Source organism: Zeus faber (assembly GCF_960531495.2).
Source record: "Zeus faber genome assembly, chromosome: 1".
Lineage (NCBI taxonomy): Eukaryota > Metazoa > Chordata > Actinopteri > Zeiformes > Zeidae > Zeus > Zeus faber.
In genome coordinates this window covers 19,067,805-19,080,699 of record NC_137193.1, presented here as the reverse complement: position 1 = coordinate 19,080,699, position 12,895 = coordinate 19,067,805, and the positions used below count along the sequence as shown (strand labels likewise).

Below are 12,895 nucleotides of genomic sequence, written 5' to 3'. Positions count from 1 at the left end.
AATTTTGGAAAATTATTTAATTAAACTTTGCCAATATTCTTACTAGAATGTAGTGAATGTGTAAACATTCAGATTGCAGTCATTCAGTTTGATGCGTTGTCTGATGCAGTGACCACCGAATGCAGGTCCAAAGGAGCACAGTTAATTCGGCTCCTCAACAGTGCACGACACCATTTTTTAATTCACTATGCTTGGAGGCCAAACCCTTCATGTTCATCGGTGGAGGGGAGGAGCAGCAGGAGTCAACGCTTGCATTTCATTTCACATGAAATAACTTTGTTCATTGTTCAGAAAATGTCCCGAGGTTATTCGGCCTGATGTTGGCCAAACTGGATCTCTGTACACACGGTCTTCGCAAACCTTCTCGGCAAGGCAGGAGTAGGCAAGTCTCTCAGCAGAATATCAGGAAAACAGGAATGTCCCCTGGGCCTGTGTGAAAAGCCCTGGGGTGCTTAATATGTTTGTTTCAGACATTGTCAGAAGATGAAAGGAGAGGTCTACCACTGTAACAGGCAATGTCATACAAATAATCACTCCAGGGTTCTCTGATAACAGTGTCCCTGAGTGATAACACAGTAATCATTACCTCAGCTTCTGAACATTGCTTCAACAACCATGTACATTGAGGAGAATGTCACAATTAAATAAGAACTAATCAAAATTATGTTCCATTTATATGCTTGTATGTATTTCATCTCACAATAATTCCAATTGAGTCTATGTATACGTATGTGACAAATAACCTCTTGAATCTTGAATACTCAAATTTGCAAATCAGATAAATACAAATAGCAATAATATCAATCATTAACAAGGACCTTTGAATGCCAGACATGTTGTGGCCTTACTCAATTGTTTGCAACCCTCACAATTACAACATGAATCGATTCAGAAGATATTTTCAAATTTAAACTTAACATTTTAAAATGCCTAAATAAAAGCCATTGAAACAGCCAACGTATTTCACATTTATTTTAGTGTTTCAATTATTAGTAAGCGAACGTACACATTCCATTACCTCCCCAATGTACAAAACACAACAATTATTCCTCTTTGTTCAACTACTTGCTAAGTTTTATACTGTATATCAACAGCTACCTTATTCAATGTCAAATCAAGATTACTTCTAGAGTAAAAAAAAAGAATAATAATAATGCTGTTCGATTATACTTACAATTAACAGCCTTACCGAAAAAAGTAACCCGTAAGGATTGGAACCCACAAACACTATTGTATATCACACCAAAACTGACTTTTCACTCCTGCAATATCACTATTTAATGTATAGTGTTTAATCTATACTGTTTACTTATTTATCATATCCTTTCATTTAGAATGAGCAATTTACTAATGCTTCATGCCATTGTGCCAATCCGTAACTGCTGTACCACTGCACACTACCCCACCGTGGGATATTGTAGATAAAGGACAATCTTATCTCAACCAGCAGATCACTTTGACACAAGAACACAAAAAGAAAAGGGAAATAACTCAAAACTTTATAAACCAAAAACGAATGGATTTCTGCTGCTATTATGCATCATATCTGCCCTGCGCAAAGTCACAAAAATATATTTTGTGAGCAAGTTTCCAAATTTTAATTGATCAACTTAGTTTTATCAATTTGGAATGCTTTGCGATAAAATCTATTTACAAAGCACAACCTACAGCCCTGAAAACAAACATTCACCATACTCCCCACCTAACCAAAGTCGCATTAATGAACCAACAGATACTTCTTTTTCCAGCAACTTAAAACCTGCTACAACTCACACCACTAAGATCAATATCACAGTCATCTCTCTGAACACAATCCAACAGTTCAAACTGTTCAATATCCATTCATATTACCTTAGCATAGACTACTGTTGTTAACTGGCACATAAATTCAATTGGATTTTCATTTTTTCTGCTAAACACTGCTAGTTAACCATAATCACATAGTGCACCATTTGACTATTAGTCAAATCCTCATGTGCGGGTCATGTGACGCAAATTACGTCACCAGGGGGTGGCGCCATGCCACGCCACATTTTTTTGGTAAAATTTTATCTGACCATTTCAGATATGTTCAAAGTCATTGAATGTTATACAGGAAAACTACAATTTTAACTACATTTTGTGAAGATGGTAAATGCCCAGGACTACACAACTATGGCTCCAAATTAAAGCCATTTTTGGGAAATATATGGTGTTCTGAAGTTTTCAATTACTAATTAACTAACAACCTGGTAAAGCCTTAATTTAAACTCAAAAACTTTAAAACTTATTCAAGGCAAGGACTCTTATTGAAGAGATTGTAAAACCTTTTTAAGACACACACATTTAGCAGCTGAAGAAATTCAGGGTCTCGGTGAGGATCCTCAAGTCCTGGAGCAATGGAGAGCATCCTGACAGGCAACATCACTGCCTGGTTTGGGAACTGTACTGCTCAGTACAGGCGGGCACTGCAGAGGGTGATGCGTTCAACCTAACGTACAACAGGAACTACTCTCCCCTCCCTGCAGGACTTATGCACCTGGAGATGTAGCAGCAGAGCCTGCGGGATTATAAAGGATCCTCACCACCCCAACAACGGACTGTTCCAGCTGCTGCGGTCGGGCCATACTGTGCTGCATTGTGTACTGTTACTGTAATGCTGTGCCGTACTGTTGTATAACTGTGCTGTATATCTCTCTACACACACACACACACTCTCTCCCTCTCTCTCTTTATTCAGGTTCAAGAGGTTTATTTGTCACATACATATACATACGGTCATACATATATGAGGTGAGATGTTATGACACCCGTTGATTACGCACAATAAGCTCTATAAGCTCTTAAAATACCAAAAATACTCAAAATGTGCGTTTTCTACACAAAGTGCTTGCGCAGGCGGTCGCAAGGGGCGGCGCCACAATCGCGATTCTATGTTCTATAATTAAATAATATAATGAATTGTCTGTGTTGGATTAAATATACATCTTCCAAAATGAAACTTACCTTAACTGACCTCCGGTACTTAAGCTCACAAAGCGTAGGAGTCCTGTCATGTCACAAAGCGTAGGAGTCCTGGCATGTTAATAAGCGTAGGAGTCCTGGCATGTTACAAAGCTTCAAATTGCTCAGATTGTACTTTGGGTCGTCTGTATAACGTACTGCTATGTAACCACTGTGATTCACATGCCACTTTACTGCACATATCTGTATATAAATAATAGTATATACCTCTATATACATGATAGGTGATTCCTTTTATTTCTATTTTGTATTCCTACATTGTATATTACCTTTTTTTAACTTTTATTTTATTCTAGCCAGGATGGGTTAAACGCAGAGGCCTCATTTCACCGGCCACCATCCAAAGCATGTGCATGTGTGTGCGTGCGTGCATGTGTTGTAGTGTGCTGTGTGACAAATAAAGATTTCTCTTCTGTTCTTAGTTTAGTTAGTTAGCTATTGTGCCAGTTAGCTATTGACCAGTTAGTACTTATTGTGCATAATCTCCGGGTGCGTTGCAATGTCATCTCACTACATATATGTATGCTCCTATGTATATGTATGTGACAAATAAACCTCTTGAATCTTGAATGGTATTGCAGGTAACATGAGGCAGTTATATGTAACTTCTGCCGCTAGGTGTCTCTCAATCAAAACAATAACAAACAAGATGGGGTCTGATGACGTCAGAAGTGGCGTGGGATCATGGGAATTGTAGTCTTCATTTGTCACGCGTGCGCGGTGCAGGAACTGTTTCCGCGACAGAACGCGCAGCAAACCGCAATAAATAATCGTGCTCCTCCAGTAATATAAACAATAATGGAGTTATGGACAATTACGCCGAGCTCTGGCGTCAAATCCGGTGCTCCCGTGTTGCCCCAAAAGTTACACGAGTAGATGAGGTAAAGGTCATAGACGCCATGACATGCGACCTAATGAAGCGGTCCGTTACCAACATTAACGTTACATTAAAATTACGGATGTCTCTGGGTTTTAAAACTATTAAGAAACATTTTGGATAATGTTAGTACACAACTCAAACAAATATATAACAGGTCTAGTCATTTGTAGACATTTTAATGCAGAAAAGTTACATATTGTACCTTTAAATAAAATTTTTGAAAAGCTTAGGTACAGATCATATAATCACCAAAGTTACGCAACGAGTGTCATGCAACCTAAATATGCAAACAAATAAAATTACCTTTATTTGGTAATTACTGTGTATATATACGCACACACACAGTCGTTCCTACATACACTATGCATATACACACACACACACGTGTATCTATGAATTACATGATTGGATGGTTGTCTTGGATCAAAAGTGAGATAGTAGATCGAAGGTTGAATGTGTGGACCTTCTCCAAACAGCGCTCCATTCCCTCACTTCAGTCTAGGACTAGGTGGGCTCTCCTTGTTGCATTTGTTCAGAACCTCCTGCATTTTCATCTGGATGTCCTGCACCCTTTTGGCCCACTTCTCCCGAACCTCGTCCTCGTCATCCAGTGTCACGGCCGTGTAGGCCATAAGGGTGATGAGGCCGATTTGGAAGAGGTGACCCAGGTGAGAACAGTGGTGTTCCATAATCTGCCGGTCAGCATTGCAGTGCTCCAGGTAGACGTTCAGCAGGGGCCTTCCGAACAGGGAGCCGGTACCCATCACGCCCCGGTAGTACACATTCAGACTATGGTCACTCTTGTCTCGTTCATAAATGTTCTTAAAGTTATCCATGTGCCGCTGCGCTGCCGTTGGATCCTTCCTCGCCAGGGTCACCATGCTGTTGAAAGCGGCGTACTGGTGCCTGATGTAATCCTCGTGCTTGCAGAAGAGCTCCTTCACCTCGTCGGCTTTGATCTGACTCAAGCTCTGTTGATTTCTTTTCGAAATGGTCTCCAGTTTGTCATTGATGGCCTGGAAATCCTTGTCCAATTCGTGGGACTCGTCATCGAGCAGGCCCTTGCGCACCACGCTGACCAGGGACGTGACGATGCCGAAGAGAGGGTCGATGGAAGAGGCGAACGAGGACACCTTCTCCACACACAACAGCACCGTGGCCACTGACTTCTTTATCTGTGCGGCGTCAGCCATGGCTGCTGCGTATCTGCTCCTCTGCCTCACTCAAAGATCTGTAGGAGTGAATGGTTATTGGTAAATATCTGTACAGATTAAAACAAAACTAATCATTTGCATTGTATCCCCTTGTGTGACATTTCAAGATGAAGGTGGCATCTTTTTAGATATCGTCAGCTTTTACATTTTCTAGGTAGGGAAGGAGTGAGGGAGCATTCCAGAACGATTGTTTTCAGGGACACTATTACACTATTGTATTTTTGTTTCTAGTGTTACGAGGGGAAACTGAGCTGAGCCTAACTCAAGTTGCACCTTCACCATGTTGCGGTCAGTGTCAGCTTTCATCCTAATTCCCGACACCCATAAGTTGTACCAAACAACAGAATACAGCACGAAAGGTTCAAAGTTCCTCAAGAAGGAAACAAGAACAAAACAAAATGCTTTCTTCTAGATCGTGAGATGTACCGTATGTATTGTTTTTTTTAAACCAATAACAAAGCTGGATGACTATTTTTTATTTTATTTTATATTGTTAACTGTAGCTGATTTGAAGTGAGTTGTCAGAGTAGGCTCATGCAATTTAGTAGAAATGCAATTATAGCTCAACAGTACACTATTGTTTATTTTGACCAACAAATCCAGTTGGCTTGAACACAAGAGATGTGACGTTTATCATCACCGTTGCTGCAAAACTCCTCAGCAGCAGTGGGTGTGTCCTTCACACAAACGTAAAAAACAATATATATGCACACAACAAATTGACTGCTGTACATTAAAATCTTTAATCCGCCGTAAACAACAATCCAAATGACCTTAATAAAAAAATATTAGTTTGACTCATTTAATGCGTAACTAACAGCATTTGATTTGATATGAGACTCGATATGAGACTCATTTCCTCATTTCCTCATCCCCAGTCCTATTCCATCAATCAATATGGACTAGTTCTCGTTTCTTTTGTCCATACCACGTGTGGCCCCAACGCAGGATCGAACAGCCCTCAACCAGCGCAACCCAAAGCCCAGAACTCTCGTTCGACTGGGATCACCTTACCTGAGCTTTAAACAGCGAACGCTTCTCTGGCTCCACTGTCACACTTTCCTTTCCACCATTTCCTCCCTCGGTCAAATAGGTACCGCCCCTTTGTGCCAAATATGGGCACACCAGGGAGTAGCGCCTGTTCCCCTGGTGCTGATTGGTTAGGGGGCGGGGCAAAGGCCGGAAGGAAGGCTGCAGGAGATGCACAGGAAGGGCGGGTCCACTGCGCGTTGTTTTGCTCACGTCATAGCCTGTGTGCTTTAACAGATGAATGTGGCACTGGAGCAGAAAAATAGGACCTGAACCTGTATTCATAATTGGAATATTCATAATATATTTACTTATTTTTTATTAAATGCTTGTTGCTTGTTTGCTTTTTTCTTTATTATTATTATTATTATTATTATTATTATTATTATTATTATTATTATTATTACTACTATCACTCCTACTGCCTTACTACTACTACTTCTATTTGTTTGTCTTATATCAATATAAAGCACTTGAGTTGTATGTTGTATGTGAAAGGTGCCCTACAATTAAAGGCTATTATTGCTATTATTCATTATTAATATTACTGTTCATTATTATTGCGTTGCTACAGACAAACATTGTTTGAAACGACCACTCTATGGCTATGCACTCAAATTCACATCAATACACCTTTGGTATAAAATCACATTTGAATGTCGTGTTAAATACTGTGATTTTTGTATGACCTATACATTTCTATGTTCCCGCTCAATAATTAAAAATGTATAAATATAAAAAATAAACCTCTTGAATCTTGAATCTTGAAATAAATCAGACCGATCAGGAAGAGTCCAACTACACTGCTCAAAAAAATAAAGGGAACACATAATCATTACAATGTAACTCCAAGTCAATCACACTTCTGGGATATCAACCTGTCCAGTTAGGAAGCAACACTGATTGTGAATCCATTTAACCTGCTGTTGTGCAAATGGAACAGACAACAGGTGGAAATGAGAGGCAATGAGCAAGACAACCCCTATAAAGGACTGGTTCTGCAGGTGGTGGTGAGAGACCATTTCCCTGTCCTCATCTTTTCTAGCTGATTTTTGGTCACTTTTTCATTTTGCCAGTGCCCTCACCACTAGAGGGAGCGTGAGGCGGTGTCTGCAACCCACAGAATTTGCTCAGGTAGTGCAGCTCATCCAGGATGGTACATCAATGCACGCTGTGGCAAGAAGGTTTGCTGTGTCTCCCAGCACAGTGTCAAGAGCATGGAGGAGGAAACCACGTGGAGGGGGCCATTGGAGGACAACAACCCAGCAGCAGGACCGCTATCTAAGTAGGAACAGGAGGAGCACTGCCAGTTTTCCTGGACCTAAACAGTAAATTAGGTCCAGGAAAACTGGAACTATAACTGGCCTCTTCCTGTCATTGTTATGGCAGTAAATGAGGGAGGAAAGGAGAGGAATGCAACCAGGAGGGTGCTGGGGTGCACTCAGAGCAGGTGTGTGTGTGTGTGTGTGTGTGTGTTATGGGACCGCCTGTATGTGTGTGTGTGTGTATGTGTGGGTGTGTGTGTGTGTGTGTGTGTGTGTGCGTGCGTGCGTGCGTGTAAGATGTCCACCGGTGAGTGTACACGACTTTTCCCCATTGGTACTGGTGTAGAAGGTCTGTATTATGTCGTGGTGCCTTCAAGCAGGGGAAAGGGCCCCGAAGCCCCCCGAGCTCCGCAGCCGAGTAGACACCCTACAGCTGCAGGAAAGCCCCGAGCACCCTGCGGCCACAGAAGACCCCCCGGGCCCCCAGAGAAGCCAGAGGGCCGTGGAGCAACCCCCAGTCCCAGCCCCGAGGAGCATTACACAGTCCCAGGGAGCACGAGGAGACCCCGCAACCAAGGAGCGCACACATACAACCAACCCCCAGGTGCAGGCATAAGACGCAGCCGCAGGCACAGAACCCAAGGCACGGCACAAGGCACAGATCACAGGCCCGGATCTTGGCCCCACGGTGACAGACCGACACCCCACCCAAACTGTCCGCCCCGCAGGCGAGCCGGTAGGACTCCCATGCCCACCCATGCCCTGCACATGGGGGAGGCCCGCCCAACCGCAGCCAACCAGACGCCCCACCCGGCGTGAGCGCCAAGTGCACATATAGCGTGTACTCAGCGTGGGTCACCTGGATGTACAGCTGCGTGCACCTCCATTCACCTGCGTGATTAGGTCCTGTTGGAGGGGAGGCTCCCATGAGAGACCCACACACAGCCACCAGCCGCAGTGACAGGTTGTCCTACCACACTCTGTTTAGCAACGGCTGGATGAGTGCTACAGGGGGAAAGTGAAGAGCGGCTCCTCCTCCACAAAATTGTACTGGAAATGGTGACTCCAACTCGTGCGAGTTAGGAACCCGAATGGTGAACAGTCTGTGTAAAAGTGCATCGGATCGTGTGTTCTGTTGTAGTTGGTGGTGTCTTTTGGGAGGAAGGACAGATGGCCACACAGGACTCTCAGCTGGTTCTTTTATTTCACAGCTGGTGCAAAGAAAATAAATCCCAATCCTCATAAATATTCTGCAAACTGCATAAAATCTGTGCAGCAAAAAAAAGTAAAATAAACAATTACCGATGAGCATTACATTATCAACCACACGTTGAAACATTTCATTTTTGTCAACAACCATGCTCTCGTGCACCAACCTTCAGCTTGGAAATCTTTGTGTCTTTGCAGACGCAGACGGAAAAGGAAACCTATCAAATATTCAGTCACGCCACGAACCCACCAGGTGACTCAAACAGACGTATCAATTTTCTAGAAATTCAACAAATGTTATTTCCAACTCCATCACAGAAGCTGTGAATTTGAGAATCTCGTACATTGGATTCTTCTTACGCGGAAGCACATCGTTGTGACTTCCTCTGCCATTCGCCGTGAATGAGACTTCATTGGATTACATGATCCGTCCATCAGTCCCATGAGTAGATCACAGTCCCTGCGATGGGGAACTCATTTGAGATCTGAGCTTCATTTCAGAATTCTGAGACTAACCATGTTTTTTTTCTTCCTCAGGAATTTCAAATGAATGAAGTGTTTTATTATCTTACTAATGTTTTTCCTCAATAGTTCATAGTAGTCAAAAGAAAATCACTATTATAGCCTATATGTAATTATTTATCAGAGCCCAAAGAGTGAAAAGCTTCCAATCCTCACCCTGGGTGTATCTGGGCTAGAATAGCTCTATATAAATGCTGCTCGCATGTAAATGCTGCGCCATCATGGGAGGCCAATGGAATTGTTCCTCTGATTAGAAACATTTATGTCCCAGAGGAAAATTTTCCACCTCGGACACACTAACAAAATACTTTTATATTTTGTTAATATTAAAACCACACAAATTGTGCGAAGCAATGTAAACCCTAATACTTTGGAACAAACCTCAACTCAAAACACAAGCGAACAAAATTGTATTTAAGGCGAATACTTTTATTTGGCCTTCACTCCCTGATAAGAACCACCATGGGAAAATGACCACCTGTAGAATTTTTCACTTATGCCAGTCATTCATTCTGTTTGTGTAAGAAATTATGGATAAATGTTTAACTTTGTCTAAGTGAAGTTCTGTCTTAATGTTCTTTCAACCGGAGCCATTCACACCTTCTATCTAATATGCATGGTAGTTTCCAAACAGTAATAACAATGAAAAAAGATTGTTCAAATACCCTGCCCAACACACACAAAAACACACACACACACACACACACACACACACACACACACACACACACACACACAGACGCATGCACTAATGTCAAAACCCAGCGGCTCCTCCGTAGCAGATTGGACATCCTAGGTCTGTTTCCCGCCTCTGTCATTTGTATTGACACCCTCCCACCCCGCTCTCTCTCTCCCTCTCTCTCCCTCTCTCTCTCTCTCTCTCTCTCTCTCTCTCTCCCCCCCCCCCCTCTCTCGCTCTCTCTCTCCTCACCCTCCGTCTCTCCCTCCATCTTTCAGGCTGCTTGGCTAAAGACTTGACATTCGGATTCAGGTAAACAACACTCAAACAACCAAACCAGAAGCCGCGAACTCATGATCTCCTGGTTCTCGTTTTTTGGGGGATTAGGGAGGTTAAGCCCTCCATTGAAATGTCCCAGAGGGTGAGCTGAGTTCACACCACAGCCTGGAATGAATTGTTCCCACCTCCAGTGTAGGTGCTCGCTCACTGTATGTGCTGTCGTACAAAATGTAGTAGATCAACTCTATTTATTGATTCTTTGGGCATTCTTTGGGGCCATGATGCAAGATTATAGATAAAGTTGGAATATTGATAGAATGTTGCTTGTTTTATTTGTGAATGTCATTGTCAACACATGTTTTCATTTGTAACTATGTACAGTATTTGTAAAGCTGAAGGCAATGATTATATGCAATGCATCATGAAAAGCTGTCAATAACAGTGAGTGGCAAAAAAGGACTACTGTGTAATTACTACTTCTGTTCGTAATTAAATAATGATCATAACAACATACGTTGTTATCGACGATCATCAACAGTTACGATACAGGCATGGGGTTTAATGTTGTGTTAACATGTCCTTAGTTATGCCACCTTTGCTTCCAATAGTTTTTAGTTATGTTACCTTTTGCAGGATTGTTTCTGATTCTCCTGCATCACCCACTTCCTATCATTTTCACAACATACAAGCATCTCAGGCACCAGCGTAGTCGGGTCAAAAAGTGCGGGTAAGAACGTTTGTGATGCCGTTCGAGAAGCTTCTATCTGGTCCACATCCACATCCATCTCATCTACTCCAGGCAATTAGGCAGTTTGGAACAGATTTAATATCTGTTAACAATTCTCAATACCATACCCTATAATATTGTAATTGGTCAATTTCAAATATGTTTGACATGAGCTCATGTTTACTTGATTTGTGCTCTTCTAGAATTTGCCAGATCTGGAACAAGAACAGGATGATTGATGTCAAACGGAAGCTACTACAGCTGGTGCTGCTCATAGGGTGAGTGTGTCAAGGACCATCACCCCTGAGCCAGAAAGTCCTCAAGACATGGCTGACGTGCACTTGCCATCTAGTTCCATTTCTAGTTTTTAGGGTTCCTTGTGTGTTTACATTGTGGGGGAAATTCACTTTGCTACTTTAATAAATGTTCAAACAAGGGATAACAGAGAGCCACGTTTATACCTTTCTCTGTAACCTTTATCTGAACTGTTCACATACCAAGCCCATCGGTAATGGACACCTCCCATTATCTCCAAATAGGATATCCCAAGGATTATTTTATTGCACCCCTGCATATAAATACTTAGCTCCTTTCGTAAGAAGAATTTATCTCGATGCAGTTTTTACACTGCCATTAACATTCCAGGTTGTAAACACACAACATTGGTCTTAAACACACACACACACACACACACACACACATATCCAATGAGAGTTTGACCTAGATTAACCTCACACACACACACACACACACACACACACACACACACACACACACACACACACACACACACACACAGATACAGTATAGAGAGGCGGATTATATAGAACAGATAAATACAATTCTATAAATAAATCCTAACACTTTGTAATTTCCATCACAACATACATTACATTTCAATGTATTGGCAATTACAACCTGGCAACCTGAGATGGTCAGCACACTTTACTGAAGTATTAGATTAATTGTATCTATTCTTTGGAAAAGACAGGAAAATCTGAAATCATCCGCATATGGTTTTGCACAGGTTTGATACAAGATTTAGAAGGATACAGGCTAAAGGTGCATGCATCCTGGATTTTGAAAAACATGACAAAGGAATAAATGAATGATGATGAAATGCAGAATTTTTTTTACCAAGTTTCTCTATTTTAATTTACTTTTTTTCTACCGGTAAGAGCGATTGGTTTAGGCGTCAGCGTCATTCAAAGACCTGACTACGATGACACATCCAGCCCTGAGTTCCTCACCCCCTCCTGGATGTCAAGCGTCCCAGACAGCTGGCCGCTGTCTGAGGTGACCATGCCTGGCACCCACAACACCATGGCGCTGTTTGGCGGGGCCCTCGCTGAATGCCAGTCCTGGACCCTTGCTTCCCAGCTCCGTGCAGGCGTTCGCTTTCTCGACATCCGTGTGCGTCACGTCAAGGGAAATCTGACCATCCACCACGGCGTGTCCTACCAGAGGGCCCACTTTGGCCAAGTGCTCGAGGGTGTTGCTGCCTTCCTGGACGAGCACCCCAGCGAGGCCGTGCTGATGCGTGTGAAGGAGGAGGTCAGTCAGACCTATGATATCTACGGTGCTGTGGTGAGCTACGTGCACCGGTACGCACGCTGGGGCATGCTGTGGCACAGTCGGCTAATGCCCACCATGGGCGAGGCCCGAGGGAAGCTCATTGTGCTGCAAGACTTTCCTGGACCGGACTTGGGAATGCGCTATGGCTCCCTTGACATCGCTGACGACTGGAAGGTAAAGGATGTTTTTTTTTTAAACTTGAACCAAAATGTTGTTCAGAGATTACAAGTCCTCTGTTCCCTTTAGGTTCCCACTCTGCTGCATGTGCCAGAGAAATGGCAGAGCGTGCATGAACATCTAGAGGCAGCTCCAGCAGGAAAAAAAGACCAGATCTTCCTCACCTTTGCCAGCGGAGCCGGCATCTTCGCCTTCCCCAATGCTGTTGCTCAGCGCATCAATGCCAGACTGTACGACTACTTGACTGCTAAGATGGGGCAGAACCTGCGCTTTGGAATCATTACCATGGATTTCCCCGCTGCCCCACTCCTTCAAATGATTATTGACTTCAACTAA

At 42.8% G+C, this 12,895-nt stretch overlaps 2 protein-coding genes across 2 annotated transcripts; one reads left to right on the top strand and one right to left on the bottom strand.

Annotated features, from left to right (window-relative positions):
• Positions 1-4,038: 4,038 nt before the first annotated feature.
• LOC307227648 (protein rapunzel-like) lies at positions 4,039-6,178 on the bottom strand. The gene is made up of 2 exons (XM_079997038.1): positions 6,112-6,178; positions 4,039-5,114 (listed from the first exon to the last, which is right to left on the bottom strand). The coding sequence occupies exon 2, from the start codon at positions 5,074-5,076 to the stop codon at positions 4,372-4,374; it is 705 nt and encodes a 234-aa protein (XP_079853164.1). The 5' UTR covers positions 5,077-5,114; positions 6,112-6,178; the 3' UTR covers positions 4,039-4,371.
• Positions 6,179-8,138: 1,960 nt separating this feature from the next.
• LOC307239706 (1-phosphatidylinositol phosphodiesterase) lies at positions 8,139-12,895 on the top strand (the record flags this gene model as incomplete). Its single annotated transcript, XM_080013232.1, has 4 exons — positions 8,139-8,206; positions 11,011-11,085; positions 11,986-12,556; positions 12,629-12,895. 4 exons carry the CDS (start codon positions 8,139-8,141, stop codon positions 12,893-12,895), a joined length of 981 nt encoding a protein of 326 aa, XP_079869358.1.